General features: G+C 39.0%; 3 protein-coding genes across 5 annotated transcripts in view; 2 read left to right on the forward strand and 1 right to left on the reverse strand.

The window, feature by feature from the left end:
• The window catches only part of LOC134822461 (proteoglycan 4-like), a 108,187-nt gene extending 101,501 nt beyond the window's left edge, over positions 1 to 6,686 (reverse strand). Inside the window, exons 1-3 of one of the 3 annotated variants that reach the window (XM_063833558.1) lie at positions 6,557 to 6,686; positions 3,213 to 3,262; positions 2,899 to 2,945 (exon numbers count right to left, since the gene is read on the reverse strand). In XM_063833558.1, coding sequence (XP_063689628.1) covers positions 2,899 to 2,945; positions 3,213 to 3,262; positions 6,557 to 6,622 — 163 coding nt within the window. In that variant the 5' untranslated portion in view covers positions 6,623 to 6,686. Of the gene's footprint in view, positions 1 to 2,840; positions 2,946 to 3,212; positions 3,263 to 6,556 lie in introns of all 3 variants that reach the window. The other 2 variants (XM_063833559.1, XM_063833560.1) reach the window with 2 other exon arrangements.
• Positions 6,687 to 15,005: 8,319 nt separating this feature from the next.
• Positions 15,006 to 17,012, forward strand: LOC134822465 (uncharacterized). The gene is made up of 4 exons (XM_063833564.1): positions 15,006 to 15,157; positions 15,378 to 15,498; positions 15,645 to 15,728; positions 16,747 to 17,012. Exons 1-4 carry the CDS (start codon positions 15,112 to 15,114, stop codon positions 16,877 to 16,879), a joined length of 384 nt encoding a protein of 127 aa, XP_063689634.1. The 5' UTR covers positions 15,006 to 15,111; the 3' UTR covers positions 16,880 to 17,012.
• An 830-nt stretch (positions 17,013 to 17,842) lies between these two features.
• On the forward strand, positions 17,843 to 20,019 carry LOC134822464 (cilia- and flagella-associated protein 68-like). Its single transcript, XM_063833563.1, has 5 exons — positions 17,843 to 17,950; positions 18,312 to 18,434; positions 18,570 to 18,657; positions 19,290 to 19,398; positions 19,562 to 20,019. Exons 1-5 carry the CDS (start codon positions 17,846 to 17,848, stop codon positions 19,611 to 19,613), a joined length of 477 nt encoding a protein of 158 aa, XP_063689633.1. The 5' UTR covers positions 17,843 to 17,845; the 3' UTR covers positions 19,614 to 20,019.
• The last annotated feature ends 4,763 nt before the right edge of the window (positions 20,020 to 24,782 follow it).

Genomic DNA, 24,782 nt, shown 5'->3' on the forward strand with positions numbered 1-24,782 from the left:
CCCCAACCTCCTCAGCTGATTACGTAATACTAATATGTAAACGACCGTCGACCCTTAACATTTCGGGATCGGAAGAAAGCGGCACGTACTATTTCGACGAAATTTATACAAGTTACTAACATCGTTGATTCATGATGCCAATCTTTCACAGCTCAGTGGTGCATTTCGCCGAAAAGCATTATTGGATACCGAGAAGCATTTTTGGATGCGCGGCGCGACACACTCACAGTAACGCATCGCGTTGATTCACGATGTCAATCCTTCACTGTTCATGTTCACAGCTCGGCGAGGCCCAGTCATGGTGCATATCGCCAATTTAGTAACATAGTTGGTCAGTTCGTACAAAAGTCGTAAAAAATTCGTACAGTTCGGCACGTTTTTTCAGTTCGGGATTAGTTTGGGAAAAATTCGCCTCATAAATTTTCGAAATATATAATAAAAAGCTAATTGCAAAAATTTGTGTTAAAATGGCGGGAAACGATGACGTGCGGATGCATGTTAATATTTTAAATCTGAAATGTAACCTCCCGGACAAAAATAACAAATTTTTCGGACTGAAGTGATTACTGATTAAAAAACAAAAATTTTTTTAAAAATTCGGTAAAAATTCCTCGACAGCTTTTTAAAATTTGTACAGTTCGACACCTTTTAAAAGTTCGTACATACAGTAACGTACTGACCAAGTATGTTTAGTAAAGCACTAGTGGTTGCAAGAAGCATTATATTATTGGCTGCGCGGCGCGGCCCAGTAGTGCATCGCGCTACAACAAACATCGTCAAATAGATTACTCGAAGCTCAAAGCTGTAAAGTATTTATCCAAAATAATTCCGATCCCGAGGATTGTTACTGGGCCGCGCTCAGCCTGTCATTCCGCCAAATCTTTATTCGCCAAATCTTAATGTTTATGAACATGTACATAATAGCCTGGGTCCCCAGGTAAAAGGATTGACATAACTTATAAATTTATAATATATTAATTCTAAATACTGAATGCATCGCATATCATTTTAAGGGTTTTGGTATTTTCGTAGCTAAATTGCACTAAAGCTTTCGCGCTTGCACTTCACACTTGCGCGTAGTTCGTAAACTGAAAACTCGTGGGTACGATATATGTGATTACTGAACAATAAATTCGGCTCGACTCTCATTACATTCTTTTAATAACTTGCTGTGCGAGATTTCAATACTATTAATTTGCAAATGCTAATTTAACATTTAGATCTTTACATCATCTTCTTTCACATAGCCATGTGTCTAAGCGTACTACTAGCGAGAGGGCTATGGTTAGAGCATAAACAGGTTATACTGGACGAATCTCACTCGTTAACGGGTGATACTCGTAATTTACTATCACGCGCCGCTTTTTCTCAAAATATTAGTCTAAGCCTATACCAGCCGGCAAAGTTTTTATATGTAACCTACATACAACGTTAAAATTTAGTTGAGTTTTGAACGTTGCTTATAGTTGATAAGGTAACCTTGATCTAACGTAAAATAATAAACGTTTTGCAACGTTAAAAATAAAACCTATAACCAACGTTAGATATTTAACGTTTAACAACGTTTTATATGTAACCTACATACAACTTTAAAATGTAGTTGAATTTTAAACCCTGCTTATAGTTAATAAGGTAACCTTGATCTGACGTCAAATAATAAACGTTTTGCAACGTTAAAAATAAAACCTATAACCAACGTTAGATATTTAACGTTTAACAACGTTTTATATGTAACCTACATACAACTTTAAAATGTAGTTGAATTTTAAACTCTGCTTATAGTTAATAAGGTAACCTTGATCTGACGTCAAATAATAAACGTTTTGCAACGTTAAAAATAAAACTTATAACCAACGTTAGATATTTAACGTTTAACAACTATAGCCATAGCTATAGCTGTCGCCGCGATATCTAGCGCTAGATAGCGCTATCTAGCGCTATCTAGCGTTAACTGTCACAAACCGATATTCTCCGCTAGATAGCGCTATCTAGCGCTAACAAGCGTTATCTAGCGGAGAATGTCGGTTTGTGACAGTTTACGCTAGATAGCGCTATCTAGCGCTAGCTGTCGCCGCGATATCTAGCGCTAGATAGCGCTATCTAGCGCTATCTAGCGTAAACTGTCACAAACCGACATTCTCCGCTAGATAGCGCCAGATAGCGCTAGATAGCGCTAGATAGCGCTGCGTCAGATGTCGTTGCGACATATAGCGTTAGATAGCGCTAGATGTCGCAAAAAAAAGGGCGGAAATTTTATGAAAATAGCGCTATCTGTCGCCTGGCGTCAGTGCTGCGTGCTTAGCGTCATCTAGCGTCATCTAGCGTCATCTAGCGTCATATAGCGTCATATAGCGTCATATAGCGCTAGATAGCGCTAGATAGCGCTAGATAGCGCTAGATAGCGACATTCGAAAGGTGCCGTGCACTTAGCGACAATGTCGCTAATTGGCGTCATCTAGCGTCATCTAGCGTCATCTAGCGTCATCTATCATCATCTGGCGATATTTCACGCTAGATGACGCTAGATGACGCTAGATGACGTCATATGTCGAATTTCAACTATCAGTAAAGGTCCATTATTGCTTGATGAAAGTGGGGTAGGGACAAATCAGCGTGAAATACTTTCAATCTCATTACGATAGGTTTGTAGAAAAGTGTATTAACATTCAATGACAGTACAATGATATGCAGTTTGAATAATATGAATAATATGATTTATGAATATGAGTACTAAGATTGTTCAAGTAGATGACCATGCGGTTGACGGCTGCTAAACAGCTGTGCAATATTAACATTTTTATATGTTTATATAAAATTAATATACTACAGCATAAATATACCACAGCAAAGCACGGGAAATGAGCAGATTTCAGTTTTATACCAGCTTCAGTGCCTCACCTTTCTTTCCAGCACTCTTTTCTCTCGCTTGTTTATCTTTGAAGTACCTGGAAGCAATGTCAATTATTTTGAAATACTTCCAAACCAAAATGAGCAATGATGGAATTAATTGTTCATTCTTCAATATCTTACTTCATATCCAATCTAAATGAAACCGCACCTGTCAATGACAATTGACAACGGAAGGGAGTGTACTTTTTTACTTTGAATATTACGATACAATGAAACAAGTAAAAAGCAAATATTATCCAATCGGATGGAGGATGTGTAATACGTAATGTAAAATAAATATCAATGTGAAAGTGAAGACTTACTTTAAAACTAGGTCGGCCTTGTGTAAGGTGAAATATCGGTAGCACCATTTCTGAAACAAATAACGTTTAGATCTCGCACGTTGGTGCAGAAAAGAAACTTTATTTGATAAGTGTACCTTACCAATTACCAATTAATTACCAATTAATTTCACTGCTTTTCCCTCTAGAGACCAAGAAGATAGATTCGGCATGACAATTAAGTCTCAGTAGTGTAGTGTGAGTAATGTAGTGTAGCGTAGTGTAATGTAGTGTAGTGTGAGTAATGTAGTGTAGTGTAGTGTAATGTAGTGTAGTGTGAGTAATGTAGTGTAGTGTAGTGTAGTGTAGTGTAATGTAGTGTAGTGTGAGTAATGTAGTGTAGTAGTGTAGTAGTGTAGTGTGAGTAATGTAGCTGTATCCTTACGTTGCAGAGGAAGGGGCCATTCCATGATACACTATAAGTTATTGTCCTATCATGTTAAACTATTGTATTGCAAAATAAAACACACAATAGACGACGGTAAAAAAGAAGACGTACATTTGCGTGATAAAAACTAAGGAAACTCAAAATAGGTATTTGGACTTTTAAAAGAAAATTATTATGTTGAACTACAAGTCGATCAAACATAATTATATAATCTATGTGGTGCTTGCAAACAATTAATTATACCCTCATTTGCGTTTCCATCCCCTGTGATTACCACCATTAATTATTTTCATCACTAATTCATCATCCTAGTAATATAACTCACTATTTAATTTTCAGAGTACATTAATTACAAAATAGTAATACATTCATTTTCAGAGTTTTAAAGGCCAGACCTACGAGTCAAATGCTTAGCTACTTAGTGTACAGTTTACACTGAGTGTATCCTATTGCAGTCAACTTCACGTGATGGTATCACGTGGTAACACGTGGTAACACGTGGTATCACGTGGTAACACGTGTGATGGTATCACGTGGTAACACGTGTGATGGTATCACGTGGTAACACGTGTGATGGTAACACGTGGTAACACGTGTGATGATATCTTATTTATATCTAGCTTTGCTGTTAGGTGTACAACTAATATCAAGGCTCAGCGAGAAGATCTTAACCTCAGTTCGTTTTTACGTGATATTGCTACCAGAAATATTTAAATGTTACAAACCTCAAAAACCTTAAGATGTCATATTTTTTAATTAATTGACTTGTGTAACCCGTGCCTACGGCCGGGACTTCGCTATCGCAGTGGAAATGCAAAAGTATAAACCCGCCTATTATATTTGAAAACACGCATAACATTGTCGGATGAAAGTATGAACTCTCTACAGTCCAAACAGACCGTAATCAGTGCAATCCCCCCTAATAAGCTTATAGTATTATGGGGCTAACCTAATTATGATTCGCGTACCAACGCTACATAATATTTTAATATGCAGTAATGGAAGAGAGAGCGAAGAGAGAGAAAATGTGAGCCATTTTATGTCGCATTAGTGGTACAAAACCATCAATTAAGCCACTTACCACAGGCCGATTTTTAAAAAATTTGCTTATTGGCTTCGTCAGAGTTTTGTCGGCACTATACCGAAAAAACCAGTCCCGTAACTCTTACCGTTTAAAAAAAATAATCGCTCGGAAATTTCCCACACACACACACACACACACACACACACACACACACACAGATTTATTGAGATTATCATTTAAGATTACTATCGAGCCAAGTCACAAGTGGGGGCATAATTTATAAAGTAAGCTATGGTGAGTGTGTTTCTAGTACTGTAAATACCGTTCACTAGCACCGGTACGGGTGTCATGCTAATTATAACCATGTAGTTGATATAGTCACTGGTACTATGGTTACTGTTGCTATGGTTACTGGTACTATGGTAAATGTTGCTATGGTTACTGTTGCACCCACTGGGGTGTGGAGATTGCAAGATTGACAGGTCGGAAACCCTAACACCACAATATCATCACACTGTCAATAAACTGTCAGGTGAATCTCCCCCCACTCGGGTCAGCTAGCTGAATTTGGGAAACTTAGACGAGTAAATCTAGACTAGTAAACCATGGTGTAGGGTTGTGTTCTTGTTTATGTCACATAACTGTTCAATGGATATTTCATAATTCCGGTTACCGGTAGTGTATCAGTGGTACTACATTGGTGTGTGTCACTCTCTTTTATTCCTAATACTGTGTTCCAATAGCATCTCATTTCAAACATTCCCCTTAAGAAAGTGGTCCTAAACACTACACTAAATGAACTCGCACTAGCGTCACATTTATAGAGGTTGGAGAAGTTGTTACAGCACATGATACACATTGCATTTCCCCAGCTGCACGCTGCTAAAAGAGAAGCACAATTGGACACAGTGCAGACAGAACAAAGAAGCTTGGAATTCCTCTGGGAGCTATTGATACGACAATAGAAGTAACATCACGTGACTGTACCTGTATTAAAGGGCCAGTACCTGGTTCATTGTTACCGGAGCAGCAGTCTGTAAAGGTGCTCACTTCCAGCATTACTTTTATTCAATCACACACACAAGGAGGATGAGGTAATTATTATATGAGGTTTTATTATACGAACTTATTTATTTGAACTCTTTTTGTTACTACATACATAGTGTATACTACAGTTTTAACTGGACAAAAAGTGAACAAAATGTTAACATGTATTTTTTAAGCTATTTAACCCAAAAGTTCTAGCAGAATGAATAGAGTCAGCATAAATCAAGCTCAGTTTGTTTACCTATAATTATATAACATAAATCGAAGATGATGACAATAAATTCAATAAATTCGACTTTTATCACGATTTGTCTTTTGAAATTCAAAAGATCTCTAAACTTTATAATTTTTATGATATTAATGATTTACTAAGAACATAGCTTTTTTACAAATCATGTTGAATGAAGGCTGAATAATGTGTTTATAAATGGTTTATTGTGCTAAGAACCTCTATATGCCATGCTTCTCTGATCTGGGTACCTCGATATACTGGACCTCTTCTTTTCCCCAAACCTTTTCGTTAATAAGCTTGTTTTGTGCAAGAATTGTGACTTATCATAGCTCACGACGCATTTCATTGGTGATTTTTGTACACACAGAGCTGCATTGACACAATAATCCATATAAGGCCCTAATGGTGTTTATGAGACAGATTATTTGAGAGGCTACAGATTGATTTCATGCAAATCTCTCTATGCAAGGTTTTTCTTTACCTTTCACTTTTCTTTTCCCCATGAAACTCGGTATATAAAGAGGTTTGAATGTATTGTCAAAGCAAAATAGCATCAAATTTAGAAGTTATAATCTTGAAAAGGGCTAGGAAATGTTTCAAATTAAGGGGCCATGTCTAAATAGTAAAACACTTACACTTCTTGGTTGATCAAGAGGAGGAGCCTTTGTTAGATAACCTTCACATACAATATCTGATTCCATGTCATCCTATGCTACTGATAATCAAGAATTAAGAGAAATTATTCTTTGATCACATCCATGGACTGCAATTCAAAATCAGTGAACAAAGATCAAAGTAGACAGCTATAATAGACATGTGGGAAACTCAATTAATAAATAATAAATTTAATAAATAAATGCTATTTTATACATCACAAAAAGGATATAATAATTAGAATTCAACCCTTCTGCTCAGCTGCAAAAGATACTTTTAACTTGAAAATTGCACATCTTAAGGTTATGACAACTAATGTTGCCCTAATCTCCTTAAAGTCAATGGTAACTTAGACAGAATAAACAACTTCTAGTTTTGTAATAATAGTATAATAGTAATAGTAATAGTACTATGTTTACAGTATGTACTGAAGGGTATCCTAGCAAGTTTCCTGAACTTTTAACAGGTACCCCTCCTCATTTAACCCTCAATCAAGTTTCCTATCATTCGGCTGAGTTCACCGAGGGATTGCATAGGTCCAATGAATCCTTAACTACTCCATAGACTAGGTGACACTGGGATTTGAACCCTGGACCTTCTGCGCGCAGAAGGCCGATGCTCTAACCACTAGGCCGCCTAGCCCCTGTAATAGTTTATCAATAGAAATTAAAAGACTTTCTGGACAGGTAGTGGCGTAACGAAGGGCCCCGCCGACCACACTTTGCAGGGGGCAACATCATAGGGGGCACTTCTTCAGCAAGGGCACCAACAGGCAACATTACGCCACTGCAAGCATTCAATTTTGTCTAATAATCTTTGACATCCAATCTTGGAGCAGATGAGGAAGGACTCTGGGCGAACTTTCAGTGTGGCAGTTACAAAGCAATTATGTCACTATTGCTGATAAAACTTGGCAGAGTTTGAATTTGCTCATTTGAGCACAGCCCTAAATACAATCTCAAAAAAAATGTCCAAATAAAATGCATGCAAAACATACATTGTTCATCAAAAGTAGACAACATTTTTCAAACTACTGATTAGCTTAGTTTAGGAATTTAAAAAAAGAAAAAAGGGGGGACCCCCAACCCATGTAACTGAGACACCTCACAGCAAGTAGACCAAAGTGGCTCTTGCTTGTGAAAGGTGTATCAACTACCCGCCGAGGTGGTGGGTTGGGAGTATCCCCTGGGATCATTTCGTCCGTAAAATTTTACACAATATAAAAGCTACAATAAATTATTTATAAAATTTACATAAACAAACTTAAAAGACCTCAAAGCTCGTCTTTTGAGGAATGAGATTGAAGTTTAGGAATAAACATTGAAAACCACCTGAGAAATTAACAACCGTCGAGATAATAAAAATTTACAGCACTCACAAAATAACATTTACTTAAGAGCGTATTGAAGGGAACTTTTTGACATACGTTGCATGCCACTTTTCGCGCACGAAGCGCGCGCCACCGAAGGCGTATATATATCTCTGATATTTGGGATACGTAACATTGAACATGTATCAAGGAACTTTAAAATATATACTACTGAAAAGTGAAAAGATATATCATTACCCAATCCTCAGTAAATTACCAATTTAACTAAAACTTACTTCAATCGTAATTGTCAGATTGCAATTTAGCTTTGTCATTTTTTGTATCACGTCGTGACCCCCATACCACGGTCGTTTTACTAAGTAAAACCCCTTTATCCTTTTTACGATTCAGGGGAGCCGCGCACTCGTGCGCGGCGGCCGGTCATACAACGTATGACAAGTCATTTATTGATTTGCGACCATGAAGATTGAATAAAATTGATTTGCTTACCCTGAAAATTGATGGCTCAGTTCTAAAAACTGTCGTCACGTTATTTGGCTTGTTAGTCTAAATTGCTGGATCCTTTCAGTACGTGGAAATTTGAGAATAGCGCCGCGCACAGGGCGGCGGGATGATTGCCGCCTGCAGTTAATTTAATAAGTATTTATTTCAAAAATTCTGGGCCGCGCCGAGCATCACAAATTTAACTGTAGCAATGCATAATTGAACACAGAATTAAGTAAAACAAAATTTTAAGTAAAACAAAATTTAAATTTTATTGCCATTACAATGAATAATGATATCATAATAAATATAAGTAGACATCCGATAATAAACTTGTTACATCCAGTACAACCCAAGATATAGATACTTAATTTTTTGGCTATGATGGCCCTTCCATCATGTTTACCCGTTGTGTGATTCGAAAAGATGTTATACACATGTGTAATGTTGCATAGATCAAAGAGAATCCTGGAATTTAAATCAGTAAATTAGAATGCTGGTCATTATGCTGGTGATGGTTCATAATATATATAGTATGACTATATATAGTCACTGGTTTTGGAGATGGATATTTATATGTACAATGACAGAGTCCTAAATGTTGAAAAGGCTTCCTTCACGCCACTGGTGTTCAGTACTACAGGAGGAATGGCAACCGAGGCTTCACAGTTCCTAAAACATCTCGCTGAAAAGATCAGCCTAAAGAAAGGCCAACGGTATTGTGATGTGATGTCATTTGTCAGACGCAGACCAGTGGCGTAACTTAGGTCCCCGCATACCCCGCTGTGCGGGGGGGGGGGGGGGGGGGGGGGGGGGGCGCCGTATAAGGGGGGCGCAATTTTCCTGAATTTTAGGCCCTTTCACTGAAAAAACGCCTTGTTTGTGTATTTCCCTGTCCAATTTAGCGTTCGGTCGACGCGAAAAAATATTTGGGGTACCTTTTTTGCTTCAGGGGGGCGCAAAAAGCCTTAGGGGGGCGCCAAAAAAAGTACCCGACCTTTTTTTTTTTTTTTTTTTTTTTTTTTTAGGGACACAAAAAATTTTAGGGGGGGTGCTTTTTTTCACTGAGCGGGGGGCGCCAACAGGCAAAGTTACGCCACTGACGCAGACTGCGTTTTGATCTACTCAGAACCTATATAATCTCTATGAGGGGGTACAGAGGTACCAGAACCCTTCCACCCACGGCAATAAGTGATTTGGACCTTAACCTGATCAACACTCTTAAACCCTAAAAGGTCATGGAATGCTTGTTGGATGGTGGTCTAAACTCCTTTTTGTTGTGATGTGATTTAGTGGATTTTACATATATTATTACAAAGAGTTTTATTTTACCTCAGTTTTTAAATTTGTACCATTTTTACAGAATTATTATAATTATAATTATTTTTATATAGGGTCATTGCTATATTATGTGTATATTGTTTGAATAATTCTTATATATATTTATATGTACCTGTTGATCACATAGCTATAGTACTGTTTTTTGACTTCTCTGACTGCACTCCATTATTAATTATAATGTTTCTAAACACCTAAAGTTATTTCAAAATAATCTGCTGTGCTAGAATCTAAATCCATCAAAAGTTATGCTATTACATTATAATATTTGAAGTCTCAATTGTTGAATGAACAGAAAATGAAAGAAATGGTTTTGAATAATAATATTTGATAAATCTATATCTTGCGTGATTTTAGTCTGTTTCTAATAAGATATAAGTATAACAGTAAATAATATAATGTCAATCAATAATTAGTAAAGTAATATTAATAACAAACATACTAAAACCTCAAATTGTTCGGTAAATTGGGGTTTGGGGTAAATCGGAATTTTGATTGTACAAATAATGTATTTAAAGTCATCGTGAATTAGAGAAAAGGAAATGATCGCAGTAAATTGGGGTTGTGGTACAGTAATTCGTGGTTTCTATATTATACATATTTCTAAACATTTAACTCAGATGCAGTGCAGAGAGTTGTCCAAATGATTCCCTCAGAGAAAATCAAAATAGGACAGGGACTAAAAATACAGTCATTCCACCCTAGAAATTATGTCCGTGCAGAATTAAAATGATAATAATAATAAGATATATGTAATATTGTTACTATTGTAATATTGTTCAATTCTCACTGCAGTATTCTGTTATTGATAAAATAAATTTGGGGTCAATTATAATTATCAATCCCATGTGGGATTGATAATTATAATTGACCCCAAATTTATTTTATCAATATCCCATAGCTCGCTGATATGCTGTTCATTCACTCATTGGGCTTGCTCCATCTTCCGTCACTTCTGTCTCGTTGCTGCGGTACTTTGACATTACTCTTATGATACTGCTGTGACCATATCTCAAGGAACCACTTGCCATGTCTGATATCTTTTCTCTATTTCCGGAGCTGAAATATATTCTTATCAAAGGATTCATTGCTGATAAGATTATGTAACATCCACATGCACCCAAAAAGTTGATGACTGGTATGCGAGACTGGTAGAGTTGGTAAAGAATTACAATAGCTGATGCTATAATATTCCCAATGTTCATTACCACCACAGCGTAGGCAGATTGTAATCTTTTCCGTGAGGATTCTCTTGTGTCAACAGTCTTCTTCTTTACCAGCAGAAGAATGGTCCACGCTGAGAACAAGACTCCTACTAATGTAACGGTGGCTGGCAGAGCTGTTTTGAAATAGAACCAATTTGTACCATAGCCAGCTTCTTTGTAGCTGAATATGAGTTGACAGTGCAAAAACCATAACAATTTGCCATTTTCTATTCGATTTTCACCAAATCCTACTACTATTAGCCAAATATATGCCAAATATGACACCATACATGTGATGAAAAGTCCTAAGACGAGTTTCGACTGCATCTCGAGAAAAGGGAATCTCACACTGAAAAATCGGCAGACTGCAATGAACGTCGTCAGAATCAAGGATGAGAAACTCGTCAACAGGAAGGAAACACTTTCAGCTTGTTCAAAACGTGTTCCGTTTCGGAGAACTGGTAAAGTCTTACCTGTCAGCATATTCTCTGCAACACGTAAGGGCTTTGAGATGTTTGTCAGAAAGTCTGATATGGCTAACATCATGAAGAGGACGATGGACAGTTTCCGTCTTTTATCTGATTGCCAGTTGATCCAGAGCAAGATTGGATTCGTTGTCGAGGAGATGAGAAACGAAGCAATCATTACAAGGCCTAGGGAATAGTTTGCAACAGATTCAGAAGTTTTAGTTTCGTCCGTTAGATCAGGTACCAATTCTTCGTACTGTTTTTGGTAATGTTCAGAAAGTTTAGTTATGTTAAGATCTGCTTTTCCGAAAATCATTACTGAGACCTTGGCAAGTTGGTAGTGAAGCTTTAGATAGAGTGAAGCTTTAAGAGAAGTGAGTGATGAACATGATGTACCGAGTTTATAAATTAGTGACCTTCAGCTGACCTTTAGTCAGCTGGCCTGAAATTACTCATTAAACCACCTCCCTTCAAAAATTAATTAAATTTAGTTGCGGAGCATTAGTAAAACGTCAGTAACCAACCTGCTCAATTTCATCACACGTGCATATTCGTAATTTCGTTCCACTGATACAGCAGGTAGCCCGTGCATATAGCAGTATCATATCATGTAAGATAGAGATTTAATTTTAATGAAACAGCTGCTGGAGTGCTGGTAACTGGTTGCAGATTTATATTAGACTATTGTCTCCGTGAAGGAGCTTATCTCATGAAGGCACGTTTTAAAATCAATAAATTTCCCCCTATAATATTGGGGGGGGGGGGGGGGGGGGGGGTGTCACGTCCGTCTATGTCCGCTTGTCTCATAGAATCCAAAAAGGACAGGACATAGGCGGACATAGGCGGACATAGGCGGACATAGGCGGACATAGGCGGACATATGCGGACATAGACGGACATAGGCGGACATAGGCGGACATAGGTGGACATTAACAATGGACACCTAAATTGCTAAATAAAATGTTCAATTTTTGCTGTTATAAGGGGGTCATGTTTTTTGTCCGTTCGGTACCCTATATTTTCAAAACGGACAACAAATAGAGCGGACAAAAACGGACAAAAATGGACAAAAACGGACAAAAATGGAAATAACATTTAGATGCTTCCTCCTCCTACTCTTCCTCCTCCTCCCCCTGGGTCTTCCTGATCTTCCTCAGTCCTCTTCCTCCTCCCCTCCTCAGTCCTCCTCCTACTCCTCCTCCTCGTCCTCAGTCCTCCTCATCAGTCCTCAACAGTCCTCCTCCTCCCCAGTCCTCCTCCTCCTGAGTCCTCCTCCTGGGTCCTCCTCCTCCTCTTCATCCTCCTCCTCTTCCTCCTCAGTCTTCAGTCCTCCTCAGTCCTCCTCCTCCTCCTCCTCCTCCTCTTCCCTCTCAGTCATCCTCCTCAGCCATCCTCCTCAGTCCTCCTCGATCCTCCTCAGTCCTCCTCCTCCTCTTCCTCCTCCTCCTCCCTCTCAGTCATCCTCCTCAGCCATCCTCCTCAGCCATCCTCCTCAGTCCTCCTCCTTCTCAGTCCTCCTCAGTCCTCCTCCTGAGTCCTCCTCCTCCTGAGTCATCCTCCTCAGTTCTCCTCCTCCTCAGTCCTCCATCCTCCTCCTCAGTCCTCCCCCAGTCCCCCTCCTCCTCCTCCTATTCAGTCCTCCTCCTCCTCCTCCTCCTTCTCAGTCCTCCTCAGTCCTCCTCCTCCTCCTCCTCCTCCTCCTCCTCTTCCCTCTCAGTCATCCTCCTCAGCCATCCTCCTCAGTCCTCCTCGATCCTCCTCAGTCCTCCTCCTCAGTCCTCCTCCTCCTGGGTCCTCCTCCTCCTCTTCATCCTCCTCCTCTTCCTCCTCGGTCCTCAGTCCTCCTCCTCCTCCTGGGTCCTCCTCCTCATCCTTCTCATCAGTCCTCCTCCTCCCCAGTCCTCTCCCAGTCCCCCTCCTTCTCCTCTTCCTATTCAGTCCTCCTCCTCCTCCTCCTCAGTTCTCCTCAGTCCTCCTTCTCATTTCTCCTAAGTCCTCTTCCTGAGTCCTCCTCCAGTCATCCTCCTCAGTCATCCTCCTCAGTCATCCTCCTCAGCTATCCTCCCCAGCCATCCTCCTCAGCCATCCTCTTCAGTACTCCTCAGTCCTCCTCCTTCTCAGTCATCGTCAGTCCTCCTCAGTCTTCCTCAGTCCTCCTCCTCCTCCTGGGTCCTCCTCCTCCTCCTCCTCCTGGGACCTGGGTCCTCCTGGGTCTTCCTGATCCTCCCCAGTTCTCTTCCTCCTCCCCTCCTCAGTCCTCCTCCTACTCTTCCTCCTCGTCCTCAGTCCTCCTCATCAGTCCTCAACAGTTCTCCTCCTCCCCAGTCCTCCTCCTCCTCCTGGGGCCTTTTCCTGGGTCCTCCTCCTGGGTCCTCCTCCTCCTGGGTCCTCCTTCTCCTCCTCAGTCCTTCTCCTCCTCCTCCTCAGTCCTCTTCCTCCTCTTCCTCCTCCTCCTCCCTCTCAGTCATCCTCCTCAGCCATCCTCCTCAGCCATCCTCCTCAGCCATCCTCCTCAGTCCTCCTCCTTCTCAGTCCTCCTCAGTCCTCCTGAGTCCTCCTCCTCCTGAGTCATCCTCCTCAGTTCTCCTCCTCCTCCTAGGTCCTCCTTCTGGGTCCTCCTCCTCCTCCTCCTCGTGGGTCTTCCTGATCCTTCTCCTCCCTCTCAGTCATCCTCCTCAGTCATCCTCCTCAGTCATCCTCCTCAGCCATCCTCCTCAGCCATCCTTCTCAGCCATCCTCCTCAGTACTCTTCAGTACTCTTCAGTACTCTTCAGTCCTCAAAATGTTTTTCCGCTAATGTCCACCAATGTCCGCTAATGTCCACCAATGTCCATCCAAGTCCGCCAATGTCCGTCCGGGTCCGCCAATGTCCGTCCGAGTCCGCCAATGTCCGTCCGAGTCCGCCAATGTCCGTCCGAGTCAGCCAATGTCCGTCCGTGTCCGCCAATGTCCCAAAAAACACGTCCGTTGTCTAGAATCCAAAAAGGACAGGACATAGGTGGACATAGACGGACATGACACCCCCCCCCCCCCCCCCCCCCCAATATTATGCTACGTACCAGTCATATCAATTGAATATTCCCTTCATTGACGATTCAACATATCTCAATAATTCCCACTAGCTGCCGTCTCAAAAACATCCACCAAATTTATACCAATTTAGATCTAATTCAACGATATACTTTATAATGATGATAGGAGTTTCTTATTTACAATTCCGTCACCCGTTCTACCTTATCACCCTACACCTGGAATTAATTTAAAATTAATTTTAAATGAGAGGGCTCATAGTTCGAGTAGACTAACGAAACAGATGACGTACCACGTGCGTGGTCTGTTTAAATTGTGCAGCTCTTTATTACTGCAACAGATGTAGTGGGACCGACAATTTTACTAAATCTACAGTTCACTACTTCTTAACATCAACTAATCTCTATTTAACCTAGTTCACGTCGTGTAATTGAGTTGAGTTTGACAATTAAATTGAACCGAATTGAATCTTGTCTAATTATCTCGTTTGCACCTGGGAAGAAGAGTGGAAGTGAGATTTGTTCCTCGGCAGACATCACGTGATTTCACGTGATTCTGAAGTGTGACTTATCACACCTGACCAGGAGAATATAAAGGTAAAGAATAGTATTTGGACCAGAGATTTTGTAAACTGTTGGTATCTTATATTATTAGTGAGTTTGTGACTGATTGGAGATTGAACTATGAAGTTGGCAATTGCAGTTTGTTTTGTTATTCTTGTTGCTGCTTGTAAGTCTGAACTTGATTTGAGAAATAAAATCTTATATCTAAAGCTCTTTTTTAAGCATTCCGATTTCTAATAGAACACCACGACAGAATATTCCAATGCGTTGCATCTTAAGAGTTAAGGCCTGATATTTTCGACGGTTTGATTCTAACGTTAACTTTTATTAATTAATTGTAGTAGAGAAGTTCATTATGCTATTTAACTATTGATCTATTATTTCAGACGCTGAAGGGGACTGGTCTGAAAACTGTTACTTTGGTTCAAGTCTGTGCAATGCTGACACAGGTTGCTCATATGGCTGCTGGAAGAATGTTTGCTGGAGCCAGTGCAACGGAATTTGCTCGTGCGTTTCATTTCTTGTTTCTCCATTTTCACTTGAATGCTGGTCAAATTACCATTTCAATATTTTAAATTGGGGGTTCTGATGTTGCGATATAATTTAATTTCTTCTCATTTTGCAGTTATTTGTAAAACGCCTCTTAAAAACAGGATAGCTGATATCATTGAGCAGATGAAGAAGAAAGATGAGATTCATGATGGACATGACATCATTGACAAGCTCACTCCAGATTCGTAAGTTACAGTTCTTTCGCTTATTTAATGTTAAATGTTATTTTGTAAAACCAAACTCAGTAGTTGAGAGGCTGGATACAATTGGAAACTCAGCTCCCTACCAAGTTTCTAAAAGAGCACATGGCTTTATGAAACATTCTACATTAGTACATTCTATGAAACATTCTACAAAAATACCCTATTAAAACTACTCCTAATATTGAAACCGTTTACGATGGACCTGCATTTTTATTAAATTCCTGGATCTACATACTCCATATTTTATGAATATTTAATATTTATCTAACATAATATTTATAAATGTTATATTTCTTTAACATAATATTTATAAATGTTATATTTAACTTTAACATAATATTTACTAGAAACCCGCTAGTCGAAAGCTTTGTTCGAGGAAATTTTAAAAATCAGTTATGTTTTAATTTCTCTTCATCATATAGCTCTGTTATACTGTAGACATAATGGAATTTATCTAACAATGGCGACAGCGTTGTTAGTATTCGGATTCCCAAAACGATACTTTTTACCGCATCAAAAAATACCAATCACAACCAAAGTTATGAATATAAGTCATAGCGTGAGCGTAAATGTGAGCTAGTTTTGAAATTATGACGTAGCATACAGCATAACAACGCGCGTGGTTAAGATGTTTTTGCTCGCGCACGTGCATTTTAACGTTGCTACGCAACAGCGCAGTAAACCTTTGCTAAAATAACGACATTATTCTAACGGTTATTTTACCTCACTTCCGACGTTAATTATAAAAAATCTAAAGCCTAAATCAAAATTCTAAGAATGCTATAGCCTATTCCTATCCTTTTTCTACAACCCTGCTAAAAATGGCGAGGTTTCAACTCCATTTGCGAGCTGGGTTTGATTTCACCAGAGGGTCATTTTGAGGTCGATTTTCGGTGTTTTTTCTTCTATGTCCCCGTTGCCGGGGAAATTTCGTCAAGTTTAAATTATAGTATAGATAAATGTTATATTTAACTTTAACATAATATTTATAACTTGTCAGATCAACCTGTGCCAAGTGTGCTGAATGGTGTTACCTTGACGACGGAGAAGGTAACTACAACCCCTGTAACAGTAACTCTGACTGTGATGCAGTCAAACTGCACCAGTGTGTTACTCATTGTGCTGTTATCTAAGAAGGGAGATAAGAGATGAGATAAGAGATGAGATAAGAAGTTACACTTCTGCTGGATTACGGGGATTTGATATGGTGATGTTTTGGATGCTTCTTATTTTATAATCTGTGATCATCTGAGTCTGTTTGGTTTATGTATGGTGTTTGATTTGTTTATATTACTTTTAGACTTACAAGGAAGCTAAAATTGATCAATGGGCGAAAAATTGATACGTGATATTTTAAGCCATCACAATTCAAAATACATTTAAGTGGTTATATTTTGTCGTGGACGACCTTTATGCTGTTACTGATGAATTGTCACGAAATTGAATATATCTTCACGTACATTATCAGTCATTATAAATCTCTGTCTACTTTACAATCTACCAGTCCCGCAAACCGATTATAATCACCTTTTGAAGTGGTGTTGATGTAAATCAATAAAGTAGTTCTACAATAGGACTATAAGAATACATTACATCCTTCTGAAAGCATGGAAAGTCAGGCAGGACATCGTGTCAAGGCCAGAGGGCCAGGGGGAGGAAAAGTCACCTTTCTAGTTTTTACCTTATATGTCATAGAGCTGCTGGAGATAAACAGGTAGAAAAAAACCGCATAAAATTCTGACCTTGCGTTGCTGCGATATTGAGGCCAAAGTTTGAGGTTTACCTGTAATTACATGAAAAACTTTAACTGAAATCGAAAAAGGTAAACCTTAACTTTTGGAAAAGACTGGCCACACCCATGACCTGAGACTTGGCACAGGTGTTCCTTGGGCTATTACCCACAAACAGTATGCACAGAATTTTTATATTCGCCTCTGTTCTTGAAATATGAGGTTTAATTATATTTAAATATATTATAAATATATATATGCTTTCCGGATCCGAAATTTCACTGTTTTGACGCAAGTGACAAATACAACAAAAATATTTGAATATTGCCTCAACTTAATGAAAGTAATATTACTGTCCTGTTTAGTAAGATGTCCGGTAGTATCGACCCCTCAATTCCTCCCTTCCGGTACACACTGACAGCTTCCCCAGACGGTGAAATATGGGACCACACTGACGACACCAACAAATTCCAGGTAATCGATCAAGAAATAATTATAAATTGCTAATTAATATTTCATTTTATTACATGTCATTGCCGGCCGCCTTTTTTCGTTGACCGATGCTAAGTCAGGGTGAGGTACTTAAATTCGGACAACAACTTTTTTCTAGGATTATATTGTCAAAATGCCGCCCCAAAGGTAGCAGAGTCGGTCGTTGCGCTATTGTATTCTCAGGCCCTTGTCATAGCATGCAGTACTAGTAGCATTACAAAATAAAGCTACCTCGTGAGCCCTTTGCAAAGGGTTGCTGTGTGGGGTTTATTTTTATCTGCCTAAATATCTGTATATGTTTATCTGCAAAAACCACCTTAACTTATATCGTTCTTATGTACAGAAGTTTGGTTGGAGGACCACAACCACGGAAAACGCTTACGAGACTAAAACTAGGATAGGCAACTGGAACGAAAGGTGTTTTGGTATTGATGAGATACAAAAGAAACATCAACCTAAATCTCAGGTTCAAATTGTGCTCCTAGTTATTTTACTATTGTAGATCTTCGTTAATCGTTATCTTATGGAATCAAGATATTCTATTCGTGAAAAGTTACAATAATGCCACCATTCCGTACTTCATAAAACATCATGTTTTCAGTACGGGCACTACTTTGAATCAACTCAGAAAGTTATGACCTCTGCAGTAAAGGCTCCCGACTATCCTGACTCAATTAAGTATCTTTTAAGTAAGTATGCCGGAGGGGGGGGGGTGCTCGGCGGTGGGGGGCAAGTTTGATTTGTCACACATGACTGGTTACAAAAACTTTAACTGACTACTTATACCCTAATTATTGACTATTTATTCGAGTTGAAAAATTTTATAAATGAATTATTGAACAGGGAATCTAAAAATGGAAATGTAAGAAATGTAAGAAAATAGGGGGAATTTTTTGTCGCGCACAGTGCCAAAACACAGAATCGCATACAAATTACGTAGCGCGCAACGCAAATATTGTAATTAAAAGTTTTATTTTACGCACTTACTTTGACATAAATGTATCACATTAACAACAAGGTATGCATTACAGGCTGCGATTTAATTTTCATCAAATTCCATAAAGTTACAAAAATTTACTCCACATCTTTTTGAAAACCCTTGTCCGCCTCATTTCGAATCCTAATTCCTAGTCCAGTAGAACTTGCTCACTGCACAGGTATTATACTCGACAGTGCCTCCGAATTCTAGTGTGACCGTTGTTATGCCAACCAATTCTAATTAAGATATTGCATTACCTGAGAGCAAAGTGTGCTGCTATGATGGATTTATCATTTTATGCACAGCATGGTATTATTTTATCAATATCACTGTGCACTGCAGGGAAGGAAGCGACAGCGTTTCCATGTCACCAGCCAGAGTTGTGTAGTGATTACACAAACCAGCTGCTTAGTGACATGTACAAAACCAACACTTCAAGCAACTACTGCAAGTAAGTCCCATTATTTCGCTATTCTAATACTTACTACACAGACAAATTTCAAATTTATAATTATATAAAATTAAAATCGATCAGTATATTGCTGCGACAAACTTCTTCGGGAAAAATAGATAATAACAAGATGAAAAGTTTTAATGCAGTGACCTTGTACCAGGCACGCTATCTCGACCCCAGCTGAAGCTAAAGAAGAAGGAGAACAGTCCTAATTACCAGATTTGTATTCCTCCCAAGTACCAACCCTGGCCTCACACCTTTCATACGTTTTAAAATGACTGATAGCGTGTTGCCAGTTTTTGAATTTTCATAAAACTGGCAGACACCAGACAGGGGTGTAGGAATGATTTTCTTCATGGGGGGGCCAAATTCTAAATATTTTTTGGCGCTTCGCGCCAAAGCCTGAATTGTGAGGGTAAGGTCGGATAAAAGGAAATTGCAGCATGTGCGGCATCGCGATTTTTTCACGTTTCCGCAACAAATCGCGATTTTTTAGATCCTGGCCTCACGACAAATCGCGATTTTTTTCAGTTCTTCGCGTCAAATTGCGCATTTTCCTTCAAATCTGAGGACCAAATTTGCGTACTTTCTTTCAAATCTGTGGGCCAAATATCACGTTTTCTACAGGGTGGGCCAAAAGTCAGTGTGCAAACGTTGGGTCTTATACCTCCGCCGTGTTTTATATTTGAGAGCTGTTGCTTTGCAGATGGCATACTGTACTTACTGGTTCGAGGATTCCGTCGTCAAAATTTGAAAATTCGAATATTTTAGACCACGCCCATTCAATATTAAAACACCTATATTGTTTTCTCTGAACATGCTGAACGCCTAATTTTTTCAGAGACGGTAGATTATCAAATGTTGCATATGATCTGAAAACATGAGGCAAAACGGATTAGAAATGACGAAGTTATCAAGCATTTTGTGTATCTCGTTAACAAAATTGACTGGGTGATTATGTGACACCGTGACACGACACCTTAATTGGGCACCCTTAACAATTCCCATAATGTTTAACGGGGTAGTTAACGGGGTCACCTTATCACGTGATTAGGTAAACCAATCACCTGATCACACGTAATGAATAAACTCGTTATGCTTCATATCTCGGTCATCTGAGAAGCTACAGTTCTAATTCTTTCAGGACAAACGTAATTCGAATGGCCAAACACAATTCAATAACATTTAGCTTGATCCGTCTATCCAAAATATCAAATAAATGTGAAAATGAACCTCCATTTGAAAAAAATGAACGCGAATATTTTTCGAGTTGACAAATTCCTCGAACCAGTGGTGGTACTAAGTCATACCAGAAGGAAGTATTTCAATTGGGCACTCAGTGACTGAGCTATTAAGGCCAACGTTTGCACACTGACTCTTGGCCCACCCTGTATAATTAGTACATGAAACCAATCAGTATCACATCCACAACTTTCCGAATGTAGGTACGGACTTCAAAAAAACCGGAAAAAATATTTTCGGCTCAGAATGATCAGGGTAGCATGAAACATGAACAAAAGTAGTTTGCAGAAAAAGTTTGAAAAATTTTGACTTAGAAAATTTTCGGTCCGAGTCATTCTCGATACGTACCTCTGACAGAAGAGCTCCCGCTTCCGAGCTCATATTGCGAAGGGGAGGCCTGCCCTCCGAGATCGCATTACAAAGGGGAACCCTCGAGTCCAAAATCGTAAATCGAACTTCGAAAACCGAAAAAATATTTTTGGCTCATAATGATCAGGGTAGCATGAAACATGAACAAAAGTAGTTTCCAAGAAAACTTTGAAAATTTTTATCTTACAAAATTTTCGGGGAAAAAATTGTTTTCCCAAAATTTTTAGAAACCTAAATTAAAAAGTTGGCCCTTTTTGGCCCCTTGTCCAGATTTCATGGGGGGGGGGGGGGGGGGGGGGGGGGGGCGATGGCCCCCCCTGCCCCCCCGCTTCCTACACCCCTGACACCAGAACTAATTAGATTTTACTATTCATGCCAGTCAATCACAAATTGTTTTATGATAGATCAGTGACTTGTAATAAGTAGAGCTTCCATTTTATTTATCAAAGTTTACCGATTTTACAGCGTTATTAAATGTTAATAGTGTACATTTGGAAAAGGTTTTAAATACAATGAAATCTACTTTTAATCACGCATCTTCTTTGTTACACCCCAATAACAATGTACATTTTTAAAAATATCAAAGTTGCTGGTTATCATGGTACAGTAAAACGGTAGTTTTTGTTTAAAAGTTGGTGTCGAAACAATTGAATTGTTCTACAGCACAGTGGAGTTCACTAAACATTGTTCAATAAAAATAAAAGTTTTGATATTCTTTATTCACTAAGTCTCATGCATGTTGGAAGTGTGTGGCCACTGCTAATTAAATTGAGTCACAATTCATATGTAAAGCACATGCACATGTGCTTAGAAGTTTGTTCCGCTTCACCTGGAAATAGTATGACTCCTCCGTTTCAGTAACACGGTAGAGGTTAATCACTGCGGATTTCTCAGCTTAGTACAAATTACGATGCACCGACCGGCCGTCGATGTCTCAAGTCCGTAGGATTTGAAAAGCCACGGCTGCCATTCGATGTTGTCTCCTTCCAGTTCCAACCCAAAGTTTAAACCTTTTCCATCCTGTAGTACAGAGCGGCCGCTCGGGTAATGAATAATGCTTTGACAATTAATGTCCAATCCATGCTATGTAGGGACTCCCGTGAAGTCATTCCGATCCCGATCTCATTTTTAAATCCCTGAAAACTTGCCGGTTGACCTGTAGGGTTATGTCTAGCGACACAAATTGCGTACCTAAACGATTTTGGTTAAGAATGATCTAACAAACAACAGCAACACTGTGTTGTCAGAAATCGTATACATCGAAGTGCACACTCAACTATTCCCTGCTACTAGAGTAGTACTATCATGTCATATTATGTCGAAATGATACGTTTTTAATGATATTTCAGTGGGCGAAACTTTTACAAGTCCGAGAATAAACTATGAGCGACAGTCTTAAAATTTTCTTAAAGTTTTGCTAGAACATCTCTCCGGTCTTTCTGCTAGTTAGAGTGAAATACATATCAGTACGAGGTCTTCTAATGTACGAGGTCGAGGAATCTAATCACAACACAATTACATGACCGGGTGAAGGGGATTATTGTTATTGATCAAGTATTTTTACTGAAATGTTATGGTGTACGAGGTCGAGGATACTTTACTCACTAGTTACTGGGCCGCGCTCAGCCTGTCATTACGCCTAATCTCTACTCATGTTAATGAACATGATAGCCTGCAGGTAACTCACTAGGTGATATTAGGAAGCGAATTACAGAGTCTATTTTTACTTTAATACGCGTATCGATTATTGCGTGCAAATTAATACTGGCATGGAGCTTTCCTAGCACTGATATGACTGCAGATATGACTGCAGATCCCGCACATGCCGCGATTTCCTTTTGTGTATCATGCTTACCATTATATTGTATCATGCTTACCATCATATTTCAGGAATTATTAGATTGCTGAAAGACATACTGTCCCATATGGGTATTCATCGTCGTGATTAGTTGATCTTCTGTTGATAGCTCCACGTTATTGTACGCTTGCTTTATGTCCATGGCTGAGAACTTTTCTCCTCCTGAAACGCTCGCAAAACATTCTTCAGTTGTTGGTAACTTTGGGGTTTTAACATAAAGGATTAACTTTAATGCAATTATACGTTGAATAAAAAATATTTAAAAAGTTTGGATGGAGGACACAATCACACTCATATCATAGCGAATCAAACACCAGAGCTTGCTAGCGAGGACAATTAGGATGATGAAAATGCTTATCTTTTAAAAGGCTAAAAGGTAAAACACACACAAGTTTTGTGTGTGTTTTTATAAGTGGGCATAGATTTTACAACTCCATCATCATGATCCACCGCCCTGTCCCCTTATAAAGTGGCCATCTATAAGCAGTAAGCAGGTTGGTCGTCGACAAACACTTATAACCGGAACAACTTTCAGTTTCGAAACCAAGGACTAGGGACCTGTTGTTAGTGCTAATTTTCGCCTGTCTTGGAAATGTCGCCTGTTTGGCTACCAGGATATTTCCTTCTGGATTCTACATACGGTTTTTGGAGGAGAAAAACCTTAACAAAACATTTGGTAAGAAAATGATTTATCATTATCTGTTCGCTAGATTAGATGTCACGAAATGTTAGGATTCAAAAGTTTTAAACAAAAACCATTTTGTTACGGAATTAAACGGTAGATACAATAATGCTGCAGACAGAAAATGGAAGTGATCCTTGGACCTCCATACTTGTTTACTCCAATTTCAGTACAATGTCTCTAAAAATACAATTCTCAGGTACGGTCTGTATTTCGATGACCCTGATTACTTCAGCAGCCAGTCCCTACCTCTTCAAATGCTTTCCTAACTCAATAAGAACAATATCACTAGCCAAGAGATGTACAATATTGTTCGTGTCCAATGCTATCTTCCTCGCGCTTATGGGATCTGTGGATGTTGTTCTTGAAAGGTATCAAAACGGAGAGCTTGTCTTTGGGATAATATTCGTGTTGAGGTCTCTTCAAGGATTTGCAGTTGGGCTTATATTTCAGATAGTTCAGGTAAATCAATTGCTCATCTGCATTCGTTAGGCATAAATATTGCTGACAATCGTCGACATTTTAAATGCTCCCAACTTTCCAAGTTAGCTATTGAACAATAATTAGTACATGTAAGTGTAGTAGCTTTTAATTAATCAATTCAGGGTGAGGTAGTGGATCTGTATCTCAAAGAACACAAAATGTTCATAGTTATAATCAGTAGCGCTACGCACGTGTCTTCTATCGTATGTAGCATACCTTACAAGACTTTTTTATAACGTACGAAATGCGACGGTTTTCCCGAAATTTCGCCATATTTTCGGACCGCCAAAATTTCGGTCGTCGTAATAGAATCCGTCGCATTATTTTTAGCTTATTCCAATAATTGTGGCTTCATCGATTCATTTTGTTTTTGAAAAATTAGTGATATGATGGTGGGACAAATAAACACAATATTCCATGATGAATTTAATGTCAAGTAATACGTTTTAAATTTACAATAAATTACATTTATGTGCTAACATAAACGTCTTATAAGAGACCAAGTCAAGATAAACAATTTAATACCAAACTCAATAAGTGAAACTGAAAGAGTCGAGCCGGACCCCTTAGAGGAAGATGAAGAAATCGATTTATAAGTTTCATTTTGTTTCAACATGATTTTACCGATTTTTAGAAAATTTTGAATTTCCTTTGTGTTAGAAAACAAAATGATGAAAAATACCCTTATTTTCTGTGACGTCCGAAATGTGACGGTTTTTGTTCAATTTCGCCATATTTTCGGACCGC

This window comes from Bolinopsis microptera, chromosome 10 (genome assembly GCF_026151205.1).
Source record: "Bolinopsis microptera isolate Bmic1 chromosome 10, MBARI_Bmic_1.0, whole genome shotgun sequence".
NCBI classification, from domain to species: Eukaryota; Metazoa; Ctenophora; class Tentaculata; order Lobata; family Bolinopsidae; genus Bolinopsis; species Bolinopsis microptera.